The 19,815-nt window shown below is 37.2% G+C and overlaps 2 protein-coding genes across 3 annotated transcripts in view; one reads left to right on the forward strand and one right to left on the reverse strand.

The window, feature by feature from the left end:
- Positions 1-19,815, forward strand: part of LOC127176549 (galactose-specific lectin nattectin) — a 43,559-nt gene that overhangs the window by 22,876 nt on the left and 868 nt on the right. The window contains exons 1-3 of one of the 2 annotated variants that reach the window (XM_051128301.1): positions 15,055-15,129; positions 15,235-15,328; positions 19,601-19,680. In XM_051128301.1, the coding sequence (XP_050984258.1) occupies positions 15,271-15,328; positions 19,601-19,680 (138 nt within the window). In that variant the 5' untranslated portion in view covers positions 15,055-15,129; positions 15,235-15,270. Of the gene's footprint in view, positions 1-15,054; positions 15,130-15,234; positions 15,329-19,600; positions 19,681-19,815 lie in introns of those variants that run through there. The other variant, XM_051128302.1, reaches the window with a different exon arrangement.
- Positions 1-19,815, reverse strand: part of LOC127176551 (galactose-specific lectin nattectin) — a 44,749-nt gene that overhangs the window by 17,316 nt on the left and 7,618 nt on the right. The window lies entirely within an intron of this gene.

The raw sequence follows: 19,815 nt of genomic DNA on the forward strand, positions 1-19,815 counted from the left end.
ATTGGACCTAAAACCTCAGCGTGTAATAACCTAAAACACTGTCTAATACTTGATGGCTGCTCTGTCAATTCTTCGTCATCAGTTAGGAACCTAGGTGTGCTATTTGATGGCAATCTTTCCTTTGAAAACCACATCTCTAGTATTTGCAAAACTGCATTTTTCCATCTCAAAAATATATCTAAATTACGACCTATGCTCTCAATGTCAAATGCTGAAACATTAATTCATGTGTTTATGACCTCAAGATTAGATTATTGTAATGCTTTATTGGGTGGTTGTTCTGCTCGCTTAATAAACAAACTCCAGCTGGTCCAAAATGCAGCAGCTAGAGTTCTTACTAGAACCAAAAAGTATGATCATATTAGCCCGGTTCTGTCAACACTGCACTGGCTCCCTATTAAACATCATATAGATTTTAAAATCTTGCTAATTACTTATAAAGCCCTGGATGGTTTAGCTCCTCAGTACCTGAGCGAGCTCTTATCGCATTATAGTCCCTCACGTCCGCTGCGTTCTCAAAACTCTGGCAATTTGATAATACCTAGAATATCCAAATCAACCGTGGGCGGCAGATCATTTTCTTATTTAGCACCCAAACTTTGGAACAATCTACCCAACACTGTTCGGGACGCAGACACACTCTGTCAGTTTAAATCTAGATTAAAGACCCATCTCTTTAACCTTGCTTACACATAACACATTAACACATTTCTATTATTCAAATCCATTAAAGGATTGTTAGGCTGCACTAACTAGGTCAACCGGAACCGGGAACACTTCCCATAACACCCGATGTACTCAGTGCATCGTCAGAAGAATGGCATCCACGCTAATATTAGTCTGTTTCTTTCTTATGCCGAGGTCACCCTAACCACCAGATCCAGTCCGTATCCAGATCAGGTGGTCATTGCAGTCCTCTGGATCCAGTCCGTACCCAGCCCAGACGGTGGATCAGCACCTAGAGACGACCTCTACAGCACTGAATGTCATCGGAGACCACATCGACGAGATGAGCCCCAGAGACGGATCCCCAGTGAAGACCTGGTCACCTAGACGGCTATCGGCACAGGACCACGGGACCTGGCGAGTCCTCTGTGTCTGGCCAGAGGAGAACTGGCCCCCCCGACTGAGCCTGGTTTCTCCCAAGGTTTTTTTCTCCATTTGTCACCGATGGAGTTTTGGTTCCTTGCCGCTGTCGCCTCTGGCTTGCTTAGTTGGGGACACTTTATCTTCACTTTATCTTCACACAATATTGTATTTTATTTTGTTGTATTTGATTAACTACCTTTTACCTGAAAATTGAGTGTTTACTGTTGCCTTTTGCATTGTTGATGTACTATTTCCTATTTAATACTGTACAGCCACCTTGTCACAATTCTGTATTGTTAAAGGCAGTATATAAATAAAGGTGATTTGATTTGATTGATAAAGATGGTCCTTATTTTTCAGAAGTTTTTCAAGATTGGACTGTAGCTGACTTACAGACAAAGACAAGATATTATGTAGGTGAGAGTAAGTTAGTTTGCTTCCTGCTTTCTGCAGGAAAGCAGGTTTGATGAATCAGTGGTCTGGCGCTTGCATGTTAGACTCCTAAAAACGCCTTTGCTCATGTGCAAACAACCGTGGATGATTCATTTTCACTTAAGTCAAGTCTGGGGTGTGCGATATACCCCAGATAGCACACATACGTCTGCAAGATGACTTTTAAAGATCACTTGATCTGGAAAACATCTGCTGTGTACAAACATCTGACAGATGTCTATAAGATGTCAGTTTTACATACATTCTAAATCGAAAGCATCTTAAAGACATCTAATAGACATCTATTTGACGTCCGATAGAATGTTTGCAGATGAGCAAACACTCCAAAAAATGCATCCTCCAGATGTAAATGCAGACATCAAATAGACGTCTCCATGATGTATGTGTGCTATCAGGTACAGTATGTCTTCTGCGATAATATGGTAAGTGTTGTTGTAATGATGTGCGATCTAACATAATCAAGTAAGCTATATCACCAAATCACACTTGATTTATTAGTCTATTAAAACTCAAAATTCCAGGCGTTCTAAATTGTAGATGGCAAAAATGTGTCTGTATGCTTCCTATATTTACATAATTTATTAACTTACTCTATATAACGCAAGTATCTACTGTTTTTCTGACAACACATTTAATATTTTTATACAAGCTCAGTAACGTAATGCGTGACTTACATTTTACACATAAAACACATTGTTTTTGCTAAATTTTTGGAAAATAGTTCCAAACAAAGATCACAGCATTGTATTGCGTCTCTGAGCAATGGACGATGTTTACTTGTTGAATTTTACTTATTACTTGTTTACTTATTGCTTTTTAAACGAATCAGTTGATAAAAATGATTCCGTGATTCACTCATTAACAGTCAAATGCTTTGTTCCAGAATGAATCAGCCGTTTGAATGAATCGGTTGAATCTCAATGACTCACCAGTGTTAATTTTGACAGGCATTTTTGATTTAAATGCTTAATAGTCTTAGTCACATTTTAGTCATTTGATACTTTCTTTTAGTCTACTTTTAGTCGACGAAAAGTCATTGCATTTTTATCAACTTTTAGTCATTACTTTTAGTCAAACTGCAGTTACCAACATTTATTTTGGTAGCTATTTTAGTCCTCAAACAAAAATAATCATTCATTCTTTAGACCAAATCAAGGCTTATGATAACTTTGAATCAAGAATTGAATTTGGGAAAACTTAATAAATGATGACAATTTTCTTTTTTGGGTGAACTATCCCTTTAACAGTATGGAAAAATGAGTACTTATTATTATACTTGTACTTTTACTTATTATTATATTAATTATAGTTGTTCATTTTATATATATATATATATATATATATATTTTTTTTTTTTTTTTTTTTTTTTTTTTGAAAAAGAGGCACAATAAGACAAATACACTAGAGACACAAATTAAACTATTATTTAAGATACCGTAAGTTTAATTACCTGTAGGCTATACATTTATGTAACATCTTTTGGTTAATATTAATGACAGATAGGTAGTTAATTAGGAATGCTGTCTCTTTAAGACGGAAGGCATGCATGTAATACTGACATTCAGTTTTTACCCACCTGTTTATGTTCACTTTAGCCATAACTTACTTAATTTACGTGAGATACTCACATTTGGACTATTGTGGACTACTGATTGCACGCTGTCTAAGAACAGAACATGTGGAGCCTGTGCGAGAGAGAGCACTTTTGGTGTTTGTCTATCAGCGCAATTCCGCCTATCCCGCCTTCACTAACTTTAAGTTAATCGACAACGAATTGTGACTACCGGGGAAAACGGGACATCTGGTGATTCTATCCCTAACCTTTTAGGTGCTGAGGCCATTGTTTCAGATTGCAAGTTCACGGTTTGGTAGCATATCTTTCCATTACGGCTGCCATGCTGAGACTAGACATACAAAGCCCCTTATCCAATTGCAATCTAACGACAGAGACGCACATTTTATAAGAGGACAGTTAGCCTATAGGATGTATTTTCAATGTCCGGTAGTCCTCAAATAATATTCTCGTCCCGTCTCGTCTTGTTAACGAAGAGGCAGCATAAGTTTCGTCATACTTTTTATCATCAAGTATTAGTTTTAGCTCGTCAACGTCTCGTCTTCGTCTAAAAAAAAAAGATCATTAACGAATATTTGTCATCGTCATCTTCGTTGATGAAAAATAAACAAAAACAAGAGGGGTTTAGATAACAAAGGGGAGATAATGAAGACCAAACAGGGTGCAGGTGACGGGGGAAAATTAGCTAATAGGGATGACAAGAGGGGTGGGGTGGACACCACAATAAGATCGTGACAGTACCCCCCTCCCCAAGGGACACCTCCAGGCGGCTCAAGGAGGAGGTCTACTTAGTCTCCGGTAAAAGTCCTCGATCAGCAACAGATTCAGAATATCCCGAGCCGGAACCCAACTCCTCTCCTCTGGACCATAACCCTCCCCAGTCCACCAGGTACTGGAAACCCCAGCCATGACATCGAACATCTAGCAGTCTCCTAACAGAATAGACAGGAGAACCATCCACTAGACGAAGGGGTGGGGGGGCAGGGGATGACATGTTGGCATTAAGGGAAGATCTGAAGACAGGTTTAACCCTGGATACATGAAAAACAGGGTGCACCCGACCAAGAGGGGAAGGTAATTTGAGCCGTACCACAACCGGATTGAGGACCGTGGTGATCTGTTATCTACCAATGAACCTAGGCGCTAACTTGTGAGAGGCAGCCTTGAGAGGCAGGTCCTTGGTAGAAAGCCATACCTTCTGACCACAGACATAGCGAGATGCTGGAGTCCGGTGGTGATCGGCCGCCGCTTTGGTCCGTCTGGAGGACTGGGCCAAGGCCTTCCTAGCCTTTTTACAGACACGTCAACATCTCTGGACAAAGGCTAGGGCATACGGTACCACAGCATTGGGTTCCTGAGAGTATTGTGGGCATATTCAACCCAAGAGAGCTGTTGGCTGTAGGAGGCAGGATTGTGGGACACCAGGCAGCGGAGAGAAGAGATCTCAGAAGAGGGCCCCCAACTCCACCCCCTCAGAGAGTATGCCATCGGCCGGAGACTCCTCTCTGGGCGCTCGAACTGATGGGATAGAGCATCGGGCTTGACGTTCTTGGGCCCGGGCTGGTACAAAAGGGTGAAGTGAAATCAGTCAAAGAAGAGTGCCCAGCGAGCCTGGCATGAGCTCAGCCTCTTGGCCGAATGGATATATTCTAAATTTTTTAATGATCCGTCCAGACCTAGAAGGGCTCCTCCAACCAGTGACGCAAGGCAACCAAACCTCCAACGGCTCCTAGTTGCCAATGTCATAATTACGCTCAGCTGGGTTTAGGCGATGAGAGAAAAATGCACAAGGGTGCACTCTCCCATCCTTGGGGAACACTGGGACAAGACTGCGCCTACCCCAACATCAGAGGCGTACACCTCAACAATGAATTGCCGTTCAGGATCTGGAACGGAGAGAACAGGAGCAAAGATAAACCGGGACTTTAAATTATCAAAGGCCTCCTGAGCACTCCAGGTGAACGGTACCTTGATGGAGGTGAGAGCCGTTAAGGGTGCAGCTACCTGGCCAAAGTTCCTGATGAGTCGCCAGTAGAAGTTGGCGAAACCCAAGAAACGCTTGGAACTCCGCAACAGCCTTGACCTTGGCTGGATCAGGCTTAATCTCCCCAGCTGAAACAATAAAACCCAGGAATAAGACCAATTTGGCATGGAACTCGCACTTCTCCGCCTTGACATATAGCTGGTTCTCCAACAGTCTTTGGAGGACCTGGCGCACATGCTGAGTGTGTACCTGAAGGGATGGGGAAAAGATGAAAATATCATCAAGGTACACAAAGACAAACTGGTTAATCATGTCCCCCAACATGCTAATGACCATGCCCTGGAAGACGGGGGGCGTTAGTGAGACCAAAGGGAAGGAACAGGTATTCATAGTGTCCCTTGGGGGTAATGAAGGCTGTCTTCCACTCATCTAACTTAGTAGAGACCTTGGCTCCCTGCAAGAGTTCAAAGGCAGAAGACATTAAAGGCAAGGGGGACCTGTTTTTAACAGTGATGTCATTCAAACCCCTTTAACCTATGCAAGGACGCAGAGAGCCATCCTTCTTCTTAACAAAGAAGAACCCAGCGCCAGCAGGGGAAGACAAGTGTCGAATGAGACGGGCTTTGAGGGATTCTTGAATATATTTGTCCATAGCCTCTCGTTCAGGACCTGACAGGGAAAAGATGGGAATCCGGGCAGAGTAGAGCCAAGGCAGAGAGCAGGAGAAAATCCTAGAGGTCAGGCAGGTAAAAAAAAAAAAAAAAAAAAGTGACAAAAAATGCCAGGACTAGGAAAAATAAACAAAAACAAGACAGGCTTGGATATAACAGCAAGCTGCGAGATCGTCAGAGCTTCCGTGCATTGAATAACGGACTGATGCAAGACAACACAAGGGCATAATAAAGGGGAGATACGAGGACCAAACAGGGTGCAGGTGACAGGAAAAATTAGCTGAGAGGGATAACAAGAGGGGCGGGGTGAACAACCACAACGACACCGGAGCACATGGCAAGCTGTCAAGACAAACGAACATGTGCTCCAGGACAACAAAGCACCCAAACACCGAACACAAGACAACAAAACCTAGGCAGACCACACCGAGATTGTGACAAAATACATCTAATGCTATTTCAGATGCAGACTCCAGAAATGTTTTCTTATGTTGGAATGAAAGACACTAAGTACTGGAAAGTGTTTATTCTTACCCAAAAAGACAACATGGAAAAAAGAGTTAAAACTGAACACAATCTTGCTACTCAAGCTGTGTATGAACATTTGATATATATTTATTTGCTTCTTTTCCATTTTGCATTTACTTTTACTTTTACTTTTACTTTCAATAGTACATTTAAGATAAAAAAAAAAAAAAAAACTTTTTGTACTTAAGTACAATAAATATAAAATATAACTACGTATATGTTATATACACGTAGTTATAAGTACAATACATATAACATACTATTACAGACTTGGGGGGGTGAGAGTAATGTATTGGCACATAACTCATTTTTAACGTGATAGTTTTATTGTTACATGTACTATAATTATACATATATTACATGCATATATTATTAGCCCCGAGAAAATTAATGTCAGTGAATGAATACATAGATACGTACAAAATGTTTGTATTCCCAAACAGTCTAGAGGTAAAATTTTCATCAGGTGTGTTAGAGGTTTTGGGTTCTAATCTGCCGCATAAATCAAATATGTTCATCAGTGATCCTATATCAAGAGGTTCTCCATTATTAAGTGTGTAAATCTGCAGACGTTGATTAACGTAGACTGTCACAAAGCGTGCGGCGCTGCACCTTGAATTGCGCATGTACAGAAAAAAAAAATCAAACTCATTTACAACATTTAATTTAAATATTTAATTTCAGATTACTCTATTGTAGCTCAACAGTAAAACATGTTAAGGCGAGACACTTTTTTTAAACATTAACTTTAAAAATTTACCAATAAATTAAACACATTATTGTTAACATTTTTTGTATTGGAAGTTTTCTGACAAAATATTGTTTAGATATGCAAATGATCTCATTAAATATGTTCTTATTTACATATATTTAAAAAACAAAAATCTAGACACTGAAAACAGTCACACCTGTAATTTTTTATTTCATTTTAACAACATATCAGTGCTACAAATTTTTACAAAAAAGATTTTCAATATCTCTTTTTTTTTTCTGTTAAAAAATGTTAAAATACTATGAACACATTACAATATGTATAGATATTAATAAATTCTTCTGTAAAAACCTTCAGAATATAACTAAGAATGAACATGGAAAGTAAAGCTTATAGTTAACTGTTACACAAACTGAAATGTTTGGTTCAGAATGTTGAAAAAAAAACTAATTTTAAGAAAACGACTTCAAAAGATATGGATTGTGAAATTTCATATTTACATATTAAAATGTACACTTTTTGTAATATTATATTATTAAAAATGTCCCCCAAAGCTATGCTACACAAATGAATACATATATAACCTTGTGTGACGACTTTGTGTGATTTATATTATAGACAGAGACGTAATGAGAGGAGGACAAATAGAGGACAAGTTGAGTAGAAAGAGTATAGGAGTAGGAGGTAGAGAGAGGAAAGGCCCCAACTTAATCTGCCATGCCTGCGTGTCGTTTGACCTTTTTGTCACAGATCTTCCTTTTATTCACAAGCAGAGGTCACAAAATCTGCTTTCACCATCAGAAACTTGCCTGCACTTTTGATTGCACCAACTGTGACTCCTGTGATAGCATGGCAGAAAAAATGGCAGAAAACATGGCAGAAGAACCTTCACTGAATGTTGAAATAGCCATGCTGGCTGCTGCCTCCACTCTGCTTTTGCCAACAAATACAGTTTTGGGACACCTTGACCAAATGAATTTAAGCACTCATTTGCATTTTGGGTGCCCCAATGTTGCATTCTCTGCAGTAGGCTATCACTGGACATCCTGTGATATAATGGAATGAGCTTTTTTCCAACCTCTTTTGTCAGAGAGCAGGCTGCATGCTCATTGTGACTCTCTGGTGTCACACCATTTCCTCTGCTCTCCTGTATCATAAGTTTGTATGCATGGTTGATGCATTCCATTTTAGTTTGTGCCCCGCGCACCCCTATAATGGCGATCTGTAGGCTGAGCACAAAGACAATCCCTAAAATGTTTTTCATTTAGTTAGCATGAAACGCCATTTATTCAATCAGATAAAGCCTGACATTTTTTCTTAAGAAGAAGAAGCAGAAGAAGAAAAGATGTTCTTTTTTCAAAAACTGCACTTACGTAATTGTGTTGCACTAATATTCTTATGAACTTCTTGAAAATTATCTTAAGAAATTTCCTGATACTAATGAACAAACTCCCCTCCAGTATGTAAAAACCTACTGAACTGGTTTGTGTCCAAAAATATACTTTATATTAATATATTTTATATGATTATATTTTAATATATTATTACATTTTGAATGGCTACACTAGACAATATTTGAAGTGGATCAAAGTTGTCCTAAAACCAAAACAACTTATTACAAACATTATGTTACTGTAGCTCTAGACTAAATGTAAACCTTTATCTTGCCAGAAAAGAAAAGAGGGCAAAAAACAGATTCAGTATTCATCAATATAAATTAAAACAGAGAAATTCAAATTCAGAATATGACTAAAATCTGCAATAATGAAATATATGTAACACAAATGTATTTAATCCCATTTTATTAACCAATGTCTTGGTCAATGCGGACCTTTGATGATCCAGTTTAACCATACTAATAAGCAAAAATGATAAATTAGCATTCATTATTTTTTAATTGCTGAAGAGTGTTGAACCTTCTTGTCCTGCTTTCTACTGTACAGACATGAATTTGCTTTTCCTTTAGCCCGAGGGTTATTAATTTCACTTTTTGGTGTAAAAGGTGAAGCGAAGGTTTTACATTCGCTAAAAATAGAACTTTTTATATTAAAAACAAACAAGCAAGCCCAGCCCAGATTTAAAAACGTAACGCGAAAATAACACAAAAGTAACATAACGCTGTCACACCCCTGTGGACTGATTTGTTGGTTGTTCCCTCATGTGTCCTTATTTGGTCTTTCCTGTTCCATTTCTTGTTATGACGTCATTGTTTAATCACTTACACCTGTCCTTGTCTCATTAGCCTGCTATATAAGTTTGATTCAGTTCTTCGTTCCTTGTCGGTTCTTAATGTTAGTTTTCGTTGTGTTAGTGTGTGTTTTCCTTGCTGTTTCTGCTTGTTCCTGTTCCCTGTCTGGATTATTTATATTGAAGCAGGTTGGCATTATTTCCTCGTCCCTGCTCCTCCTTCCTGTACACAACCCTGACAAACGCATGACATTCCATAAAAAAAAACTTATTTTTTTAGGGAGAAACACAATATTGTAATACATTCATTTTAAAAATAATTTTCCCCAACACTGTGTAATTTCCAGTATATTTAACTATGACTATAATAGGCACATTTAATAAATATAATAGGTATTTAATACTTTTATTTATTTAATTTTTTTATTTATTTATTATTTAAAAAGGAACAACACTTGCATGCAAAGATGAGAAATTGATGCTTCTCTTGTTTGATGTATTATATTTGTTACGTCTAGTTATAGTGACTGAAGGAAAGATAATGAATATAGACCATCAGTGTAAGTTCTCTAATAATATCTATAATCTCAATATAATTCAAATAGAAATTACAATATTTGTTTTCTTTGAAACGTATTAAAGGGGTCATCGGATGCAAAGTTCACTTTTACATGTGGTTTGAATAGTGAATAACCCAGTGGTCTTTATTTAATCTGTAAAAATCATTTCCCCTTTTTCAAATTAAGCCATTCTCACCATCTTGTCTGTGTGACGACACATGACAGAGGCCGCTCCCACAATAGTTGATTGACACGGCCGTCTTAGCTTAGACCTGCTTGAATGAGCAGTGACAGTCCGATCACCATTGTTTTGATGCCGGAGCAGGGACATAGACAAAAATGTCTCCTAAGCAATTGAGGTGTTGTGTTGTTGGATGTAATAATAAACATAGTGGTCGTCATTTACTCCCGACAACCTACCACTGGGACAAACCAGTTCAGTAGGTTTTTACATATCGGAGGGGAGTTTGTTTATTAGTATCAGAACATTTCTTAAGATCATTTTCAAGAGGTTTGAAAAAATATTAGTGCAACACACAATTATGTAAGTGCAGTTTTTGAAAAATTCTTAAGAACATCTTTTTTTTTTCTTCTTCTTCTTCTTCCTCTTCTGCTTCTTCCTCCTGGCTTTATCTGATTGAATAAATGGTGTTTCATGGTAAAGACTCACTATCCTGGTTAAATAAAGGTTAAAATAAATAAATAAATAAATAAATAAATACATTTCTGTGTGATGAAACATACAAAAGGTTTGAAACAACAGTATTAAAAACAAAAAATTAGTTCATCAACTAAGTGAAAAACATTTCAGGGATTTTCTTTGGGCGCAGCGTACAGATTGCAATAATAGGGGTGCGTGGGGCACAAACTAAACTAACTAGTTGTAACACACTTGGTTAAAACATTTCCATACATTATCACATATTTACATACATAAAACATTATCACATATTTAGTGCCATATCAATACTATATAGAGGAAAATGTGCACCAAAATTCAAAAAATCTTTTGATGATATTGCTGAACATTTATTTTACCAGCAAAAGTACATTTCTGGCTAAAGTAAATTTTTCATCTCGGTTTTTAGTGTTTATTTAAAATGAGACAAATCTGCTATTGTTTTAATCTCCAGTCTGTTATTTATCAGTGTAGATAGCTTTTTAATGCTTCACTAGCTAGCAGAAGACACTAAACAGCTGTGCAGATGGTTCTATGAAACAATGCTATTCTATTAGTGATGTAATTTACACTTTTTACTTTTATGAATTTTAATGAGAAACCACAAGAAACAGGTGAATAAAGATTGGCAGATAATGTTTCTGTGAGAGCTGTGTGTGGAGGAAGGGGAGCATTGTGTTCATCTGTTTTTCTGAACGTTTGAATGTGTTTCTTCATCTAATTGCCCACATTGTTTTGAATGCTGTATAGCTGTGTGTTGTAATCAGGGCCGTCCCAAGCATGAAGCCCTGTTTGCAATGTGTTCATTGTCAAATTCTAAAAATTATATTTACTGCTTTAAAAATTCATATTATTTATTTTTAAATACAAAATATTGTAGTTTGTCTTGTATATTTTAAGCATTTAAGCTGTCATATGGTCATGTTTCAACATGCCCCTCAGATGTCACAATGTATTGCACCTATGGGGCATGTTGTCACATTTCACTTCCATGCTTTTGAGGTAGCCTAAATAGAGAAAAACAATACACTGTAATTATGGAACAAAGTGACATATTTGTACTAGACTAGTGTGAAATTATAATGTGGATACAAAAATTATACTCTGAACCCCATGTGGAATTACACAAACTGAGAAAGTCAAAAAGTAATACGTGCCCTTCTCTCTCCTAATCATAGAGTAAACATGTCTTGTGTATAACCGCGTATAACGTTATAACAACGTTGGCGTATTTTAACGCTAAAGTTAAAAACGAGCTTTGACTCGAGCTACATCACATAATAATGACCGATCATTATTTATATTACAAGTTATTGGTGTTTCACTTCAGAGAACTCTTGCACATCACTATTAATAGTCATACTATGTAAGCCTATTATATACACAGATCAGGTATAACATTATGACCACTGACAGGTGACATGAATCTCACTGATTATTTCTTCATCAAGGCACCTGTTAGTGGCTATCATCAAGTGAACATTTTGTCCTCAAAGTTGATGTGTTAGCAGCAGGAAAAATGGGCAAGGGTGCATGTGTGTCGCTTACGTGGAGAACACATGGCACCAGAATGCACTACGGGAAAAAGGCAAGCCAGCGGTGGGCAGTGTGATGCTTTGGGCAATGTTCTGCTGAGAAATCTTGGGTGCTGTATCCATGTGGATGTCACTTTGACACATACCACCTACCTAAGCATAGTTGCAGGCCATGTACACCCTTTCATGAAAGCGGTATTCCCTGGTGGCTGCAGCTTCTTTCAGCAGAATTTCAGCAGATGTGTCAAAAATGCTGAGGGAGGATGTGTGTCTTTTGATGGCACTTGGCAGAAAAAGGGGCTTCACTTCACACTGTGGCATTGGTCTGTGCATAGACCTTATTACGGGGCTTGAAATAGACTTTGAAGTTTAATCATCTTATTGTCATGCATGTGCAGCAAAGAAAAATGCTATGAGAGAAAACAAACATCACAGAGGAAGAGTACAACACATGGAAAGAAAAGCATGATGACTGTACAAAGAACTTCTCTGGTTCCAGTAAAGACATGGAGCAGGAATCAGCCAAGTGCATGTGGGGGAGATCCATAAGCCGGCATCAGCTGCGCTATACTCAGATGCTTTCTGATAGAGACAGTACTGCTTTTAGGGAGGTTGTTGCAAATAATCCATATCCAGGACATGAAACAAAACTGGAATGCATCAACCATCCATACTAACGTATGGATTCAGCTCTTAGAAAACTTAGTGCACATGGTAAACTGGGTGGGAAAGGAGCAGGTAAGCTTACAGCTGCAAAATGTAAAAGATTGCAAAATTATTATAGAGGGACAATACTTAATAATCAGGGCCAAATTAGAAATGCTATTTGGGCTAGCCTCCTACACTCCATGTCAACTGATGAGACTCCCCTGTGTAACAGATGCAAACCCTCATGGTGCTGGTACAGGAAAGCAGAGGAAAATGGTGTGACACCAGAGAGTCACAATGAGCATGGAGCCTGTTCTCCGACAAAAGAGGTTGGCAAAATGCTCATTATATCACAGGATGTCCAGTGATAGCCTACTGCAAAGAATGCAACATGGGGCACCCAAAATGCAAATAAGTGCTTAAATTCTGTCATTTGGTCAAGGTGTCCCAAAACTGTATTTGTTGGCAAAAGCAGAGTGGAGGCGGCAGCCAGCATGGCTATTTCAACATTCAAAGAAGGTGCTTCTGCCATATTATCTGTAATGGACAGATTGTGGCTTAAAACCACAGAGGCCACAGTGCAATTAAAAGTGCAGACAAGCTTTGGATAGTGAAAGCAGATTCTGTGACTTCTGCTTGTGCAAAACATAAAAGAAAGAGATGTGACATATAAAAAAAAGACAAAAGCAAGAGCTTAAAGAAGGGCCAACATATGAGGCAGACGTGGCAGACTAAGTTAGGGTCTTTACTATCTCGACCTCCTACTCCTATGCCCTTTCTGCTCAACTTGTCCTCTATTTGTCCTCCTCTCATTGCATCTTTGTCTATAATATAAATCACACAAAGAAGTGACACACAGTCTATATATGTATTCATTTGTGTGACGTAATAAAATAAGATTTTGATGTGAGGCACGAAAACAGAAGCCTAACAAGCTGCTTGCTAAATTTCAATCTGAGCAGAGCACACTGCTACGTCCTTCATCAGAACAAAATGGCTCCCACTTTTACATCTACCATAAATTCGCAGCTAAATGTGCCATCCGGGTGGCCCAGTGGAACCAGTGTCCTTACTGGGGGGTTCTGGACACCGAACTCCAAAGCAGAGAGTTCCTGGGCCGCCGTAACATCTCTTGCGCAGTCTGCCGTTCATTCACTCCACCATCAACTGTCCTTTCATCAACCCATCTATTTCTCCCTGCCCCAAACCATCCCAGCCTAAATCCACCAGCTATGTCCCACACCTTATGCATACTCCAACCACTCCCACATTACACCACTGCTCATCTTCCTCCGACAGCCAGGTCTGCGCCAGCTTTAATAGTGGCAGATGCACAAGACAGCGCTGCCGTTTCATGCACTTTGCAATTTTTGTGGCGGTGCTCATGCCTCATCTGCCCCAATCTCCAGTCTGCTCTCGCTGAACCTTAAATAGTCGACCTCCTTATTAAAAAAGAAACAGATGCAAATTTCATCATCTGCCCCTTTTCTGTCCCCCACTTCAGTATTTTTTGGGTCATCCCCAAAATTTTCATGTAAAAAATGCCTCATAATCAATCTCTCATCGCCACATAATTGACGACATGTTGTGAGAGGCAATTTGCTGGATGCTCTCCGACAATTATGACATAATTTATTTGGTTCATCTTTTAGACAATTTCTTAATCATCTTACCCCCCGACTTAATCCCAGCTGCACATCTCTCGACAACCCAAACGCTTTTTTCAGAGCTTGGGATTCCCCCTGCACAAGACAAAACCGTGGGTCCTAGCACTTCTGTCAAATTTTTGGGCATCAACTTGGATTCCCAAAAATTCCAGGCCTCTATACCCAAAGAAAAAATTGACAGGTTGATTCTGGTAGCCTCCATCTTTCCTCTATTCTGCCACAGCAGCACCCACAGGAGCTTCTCCCGTATTTGCCTATACGGTTAGCCCATTTTTCCTGTCTCAAACTCCTTATCCAGTCGCTTTGAGGACTTCAGACATAACACTGGTGTTTGCTCAACCCTTTACCATCAGTGTGGATGCAGTCAGTGATGAACTTCAGATGGAACTAACTGAGCTTCAGTGTTATTCAGAACTGAAACACAAGTTCAGATCGCTTCGTATGGAAATGCAGAAAATCTGTCAATGTCACAGATTTGTTTGATTAGTGACCTGAAAACAGTTTGGAATAGTTAAATTCAAATTCTTTTTATTATTATTATTATTTTACAAAATGGTTGAACTGTTGTACAGTAAAATTTAATTGAAATTAACTGCTCATATTCATATTTTGAGTTCTATTTCAAAACGTTATGAATTATCATGCAACATCATGCAACATAAGATTAAAATCTTGGGGTAGGTTTTGTTGTTGCATCACCTAGATGATCCACTGATAAATGATTTAGCTTTATTCAGAATTTTTTTTTTTAGTAGATTTAGTAGATTAAGTAGATTAATTTATTCTGCTATATAAAAACGCAAACGTCTGCATTGAGATACAGACTAATACAGCAAGCTCTTTGTTAGTATCACTAAATTAATACAAAAATTAAAGCATTTACTATAGTATCAACATAATATGTACACACATTTTTTAAATGTTTAATGTGTTTTATCGTTGTTTCAGATGTGCAGTATTCCTGGCTGATTTCAGTGAGAAACAATGGGAGTCTGGACTGTCTATGTGTCTCTCTGTCTGCTCTTTGCTCTGAATGCTTCAGGTGAGATATATCGTGATATTACTGCAGGATTTACTGAACACCTCTAAATATGTTGTTCAGTTGTTGTTTTTTTTCTAAGCTTAATAACTTTTTCTTTTTTTTTTTTTTTTGGAATAATTTCTACTGGCAGACAAACAGTGCTGTTTTACTCAATATCATTAACATGGCTGCAAAGTGCAAGGCTGCACAAGTTATATTGCTTAATTAAATCAAATATATTGCCCTGCAAACAGTGTTGTGTAAATTAATCTGGAAATGTAATTAAATGATTTCTGATTACTCCTTTTAAAAGTAAACATATTACTGTTCTGATTACTTTATATCAAAAGTAATTAGTTACATTAAACTAGTCACATTTCTTTTTTCTGTACATCCATGGAATTTACATCAAATAATAAATAGTTTTGTGTCGCCTATAGCCATAACATCCCAGCATAAATGCTCCCGATAAAATATTTGTTATTAAAGCATCAACATTCAACTACTGTTATTTTTAACTAAAAGCAAACATAGGCTGCTGCTTGCATGGTTTGGCATGGCAGAATGAAAGGAGCGCTATAATCTCTAAAAAGCTGACGTCTCGGACCGAACGTCTCATTGCAATCTCACAAAGCTCTGTTATATCACATTGAATATATGCATAATGAATGTTTCATAATGTCTGCAATTTGTGTGTTACATTGAGAGGATTCACGTAGGGGCGGATCTACCGGGGTGGCAACTGTCACCCTAAGAAAAAGCTGTGCCACCCCACCTGCCACCCCAGAATTATCACAGAATAAATGTGAGCAGTGTTTCATGTGCTTCAGCCGCAGCGATGACAGCGTAACGCAAAATAATGGCAAAAAACACGTCTTTCAATAAAATGTGCACGATAGTTGCATGCGCACACAGCACGCCCACACTGTAAAAAAAAAGTTTAACAATAAGTATGTTAAACATTAAGTAGCAAAACTGATGACACACCAATCAGAATCACTGCATCCAACAACGGAAAGAAGGGAGAAATGAACGAATCATTTACATGGGTATTATACTTACATATACAGTGTAATTATAGTACAGTACCAGTATATTAGATGATGGAAATTTTACTATTCTGTGTGTACAGTAAACTGTAGTACATGTTGTACACCTTCAGAAGTGTGACTGTCAAATTTTATTTGTAACCATTTTTTAATGAGTAGTCTACTGCATTTTTGCAGAACTGAGAAATGACTACCTAGAGATATAGTCTTGTGTCAGGAGACCAAATAGTACTGTATACTGTAATGACATTTAGCCAAATGTTCAGAGGATTCTGAATTTAATTTTTAATTTAATTTTTTACTGTATTGTATTGTGGTGCATAGCAAGTTCATATACAGTTCTTTGTTATTTGAACTTTTCTAGTGCTTTTCATCTGCTGCAAGATTACTTAGTAAAACACTGTAAAATACAATTTGTTGAGTCAACTTAAAATAATTTGTAACCTGGCTGCCTTAAAATTTTAAGTTCAGTCAGTTCAACAGTTTATTCAAATTGAAATGTTAAATTATACTAAGTGACAACTTCGATATTTGAGTTGAATCAACTTAAAATTTTAAGGCAGCTGGGTTACTTATCCATCTGTTAAGTTTAGCAAACACAAATATCTAAGTTGTTACTTAGTACAACTTAACATTTCAAGTTGACTAAACTTACTTTAGTTGACTGAAGTTAAAATTTTAAGGCAGCAGGGTAACAAATTATTTTAAGCTGACTCAACAAATTGTGTTTTTTATTTTTTACAGTGCAGTGTATTCGACTTCGTTAAAAAATGACTCTTATGAACCGGTTCTTTCTGAATCAAAAACACAAAGCGCGGTCCAGTTCACTAACGAATTGTTTTATATTTTTTCGTGAATCACATAATTACTGCTTCTCGGCTAACTCAGAAGTCCTCTGAGACATCTAATCCCGTCCGGATTTGTCTGAGATTAATCGCGTAATTGTTTGGTGATCCGATTCTCTGACCACTCGCACCACGTTCATCATGGATATGGGCCTTTTTTTATTTGATGAAACTATAATAGCATGAAATCAATAAGAAGATGACGATCACGGAAACCAGTAGCAAAGCATCTGGTCGTATTGCAGTTTTCTCGATTGTTAACACAATGTAACTGATGTTAGTTGGCTTATATTCCCAAACCATTCATTCAGTGCTAAAAACAAAGACACATTTCTCAAAAAGTTTAACAATAAGTATGTTAAACATTAAGTAGCAAAACTGATGACACACCAATCAGAATCACTGCATCCAACAACGGAAAGAAGGGAGAAATGAACGAATCATTTACATGGGTATTATACTTACATATACAGTGTAATTATAGTACAGTACCAGTATATTAGATGATGGAAATTTTACTATTCTGTGTGTACAGTAAACTGTAGTACATGTTGTACACCTTCAGAAGTGTGACTGTCAAATTTTATTTGTAACCATTTTTTAATGAGTAGTCTACTGCATTTTTGCAGAACTGAGAAATGACTACCTAGAGATATAGTCTTGTGTCAGGAGACCAAATAGTACTGTATACTGTAATGACATTTAGCCAAATGTTCAGAGGATTCTGAATTTAATTTTTAATTTAATTTTTTACTGTATTGTATTGTGGTGCATAGCAAGTTCATATACAGTTCTTTGTTATTTGAACTTTTCTAGTGCTTTTCATCTGCTGCAAGATTACTTAGTAAAATGAAAATATTTTTTTCCCCCCAAAAGTTAATTGCTGAATTAGCAATCTGTAATTTAATTTATGTTGTGTACACTGAGTTGCAAATTAATTCCTAATAAGAGTTTTTTGTTAGTGTTATTGATCTCACGAGTGTTCAATGGGCAGAAAAGTCATCGTTGTATTTGAATTGTGTGTAATCATTGAAGAATACTTGTAATAACTAGATTGAAACGTTTGAAAGACAAATTTATGCTGGCTTGTCTTAAAGTCTTGTTTAAAAACATAAATAGTCAGTTACATGTTCTAGATGTTTGCTAAAGTGTTGCTAGTTGGTTGCTAGGATATTCTGGGTGGTTGCTAGGCTCTTGCTATGCAGTTGCTGGGGTGCTGCTAGATTTTATGGTTGATTGTGTGTCATGAGTGATTACAGACATTCCCACCTCTGTTAATAACAGAAAATCAAACATTGTTTCCAAAACTGATCCAGTTTCAGTGCTTTGATATTATAATATGTCTTTCTAATGTTAGGAAATTAACATTAAATCATCGACATTAAGATCTTAAACTTGCACTAAAACGTGATTTATACCATCTAAGTAGTAATTTAATAGAATCGCATGTTTTCTTTAGTGATACAAGCTCTGAAACATTTACTGTATAACCTGTTGACTTTTTTTATATACATATTGTTTATTGACTTGGTGCCATAATGGACATTGAAATGTTTTTGAAATGTTACTGTTTGAACAGTATAGATGATTACTTAATGGTAATGCAATATTTTTATTTTATATTAGTTGTTCTTGTTGCTTCTATGCAATAGATGAATAAGAGAAGTTTTATCATGCCATGATGCCCTTTCAGGTGTTTTAAATTGGATGTGGAATTTTTCGCGGTTAAAAAGGTTTTCTTCCCCCCCACATAAAAAGCACAATATTTCCTTTGACCGAAATAAACTCTTAATAATGCTTGTATTTCCAGCTACAGAACGCATACTTATCTTTCACCATGTTGAGTTTGTTTTCGTTGGTAGTAGCTATAGCCTTAGCCACGCAGGCGCTTACCAGTCACAATAGATCTCGTATAGGGGACGTCACGTCATATTCTGTTTTTTTTAATTATTATTTTTTTTAAACGAATGAAAATATAAAATCACCTTCAGAAGAACATTAACAAAGAAGATGGAAGTAAGAAAAGAGAAATAAAATACAATAAGGGGTATACAATAAAAACACTGCATTCTGTCAGCAGTGATGTAGCAAAGCCATAACGTAAAGAGACCTCGGCTTGAAAGTATACTGTACTAATTACTCCGTTACTAAATAAGTAATACTGCCTGCAAATCAAAACATACATCATCCAATATTATGAAAGTAGATAGGAATAAGGTTGTTTTGTGTTATAGCCTACTTTTTGTGCTTCAGTCTTGTTGTATAAATAAAAATGGGTGGCAAAGTTATGAAGAGATGGTCTGTATATTTTTGTCTTTAAACTGATAATAGATATATAATGCAATTAATTAAAGATCACTTAAACTCACAATAACACAAACCAAATCTCAATGTAACAGCTTGTCAGAGTGGATGGACTCGATATGGACATAGATGTTTCAAGGCTTTTTACAATCCAGCATCCTGGAAGGATGCAGAGGTATGAAATATTTAGCAATATCTGACAGAAGAATTTATTTTTGTTTGTTTTTTGAACATTTATTTGAAGTTTTTTTCTATCTATCTATACATCTATCTGTCTATAATTGCTGTTTCTCCTCATGTCATTTTCTCT

Source organism: Labeo rohita, chromosome 14 (genome assembly GCF_022985175.1).
Source record: "Labeo rohita strain BAU-BD-2019 chromosome 14, IGBB_LRoh.1.0, whole genome shotgun sequence".
Lineage (NCBI taxonomy): Eukaryota > Metazoa > Chordata > Actinopteri > Cypriniformes > Cyprinidae > Labeo > Labeo rohita.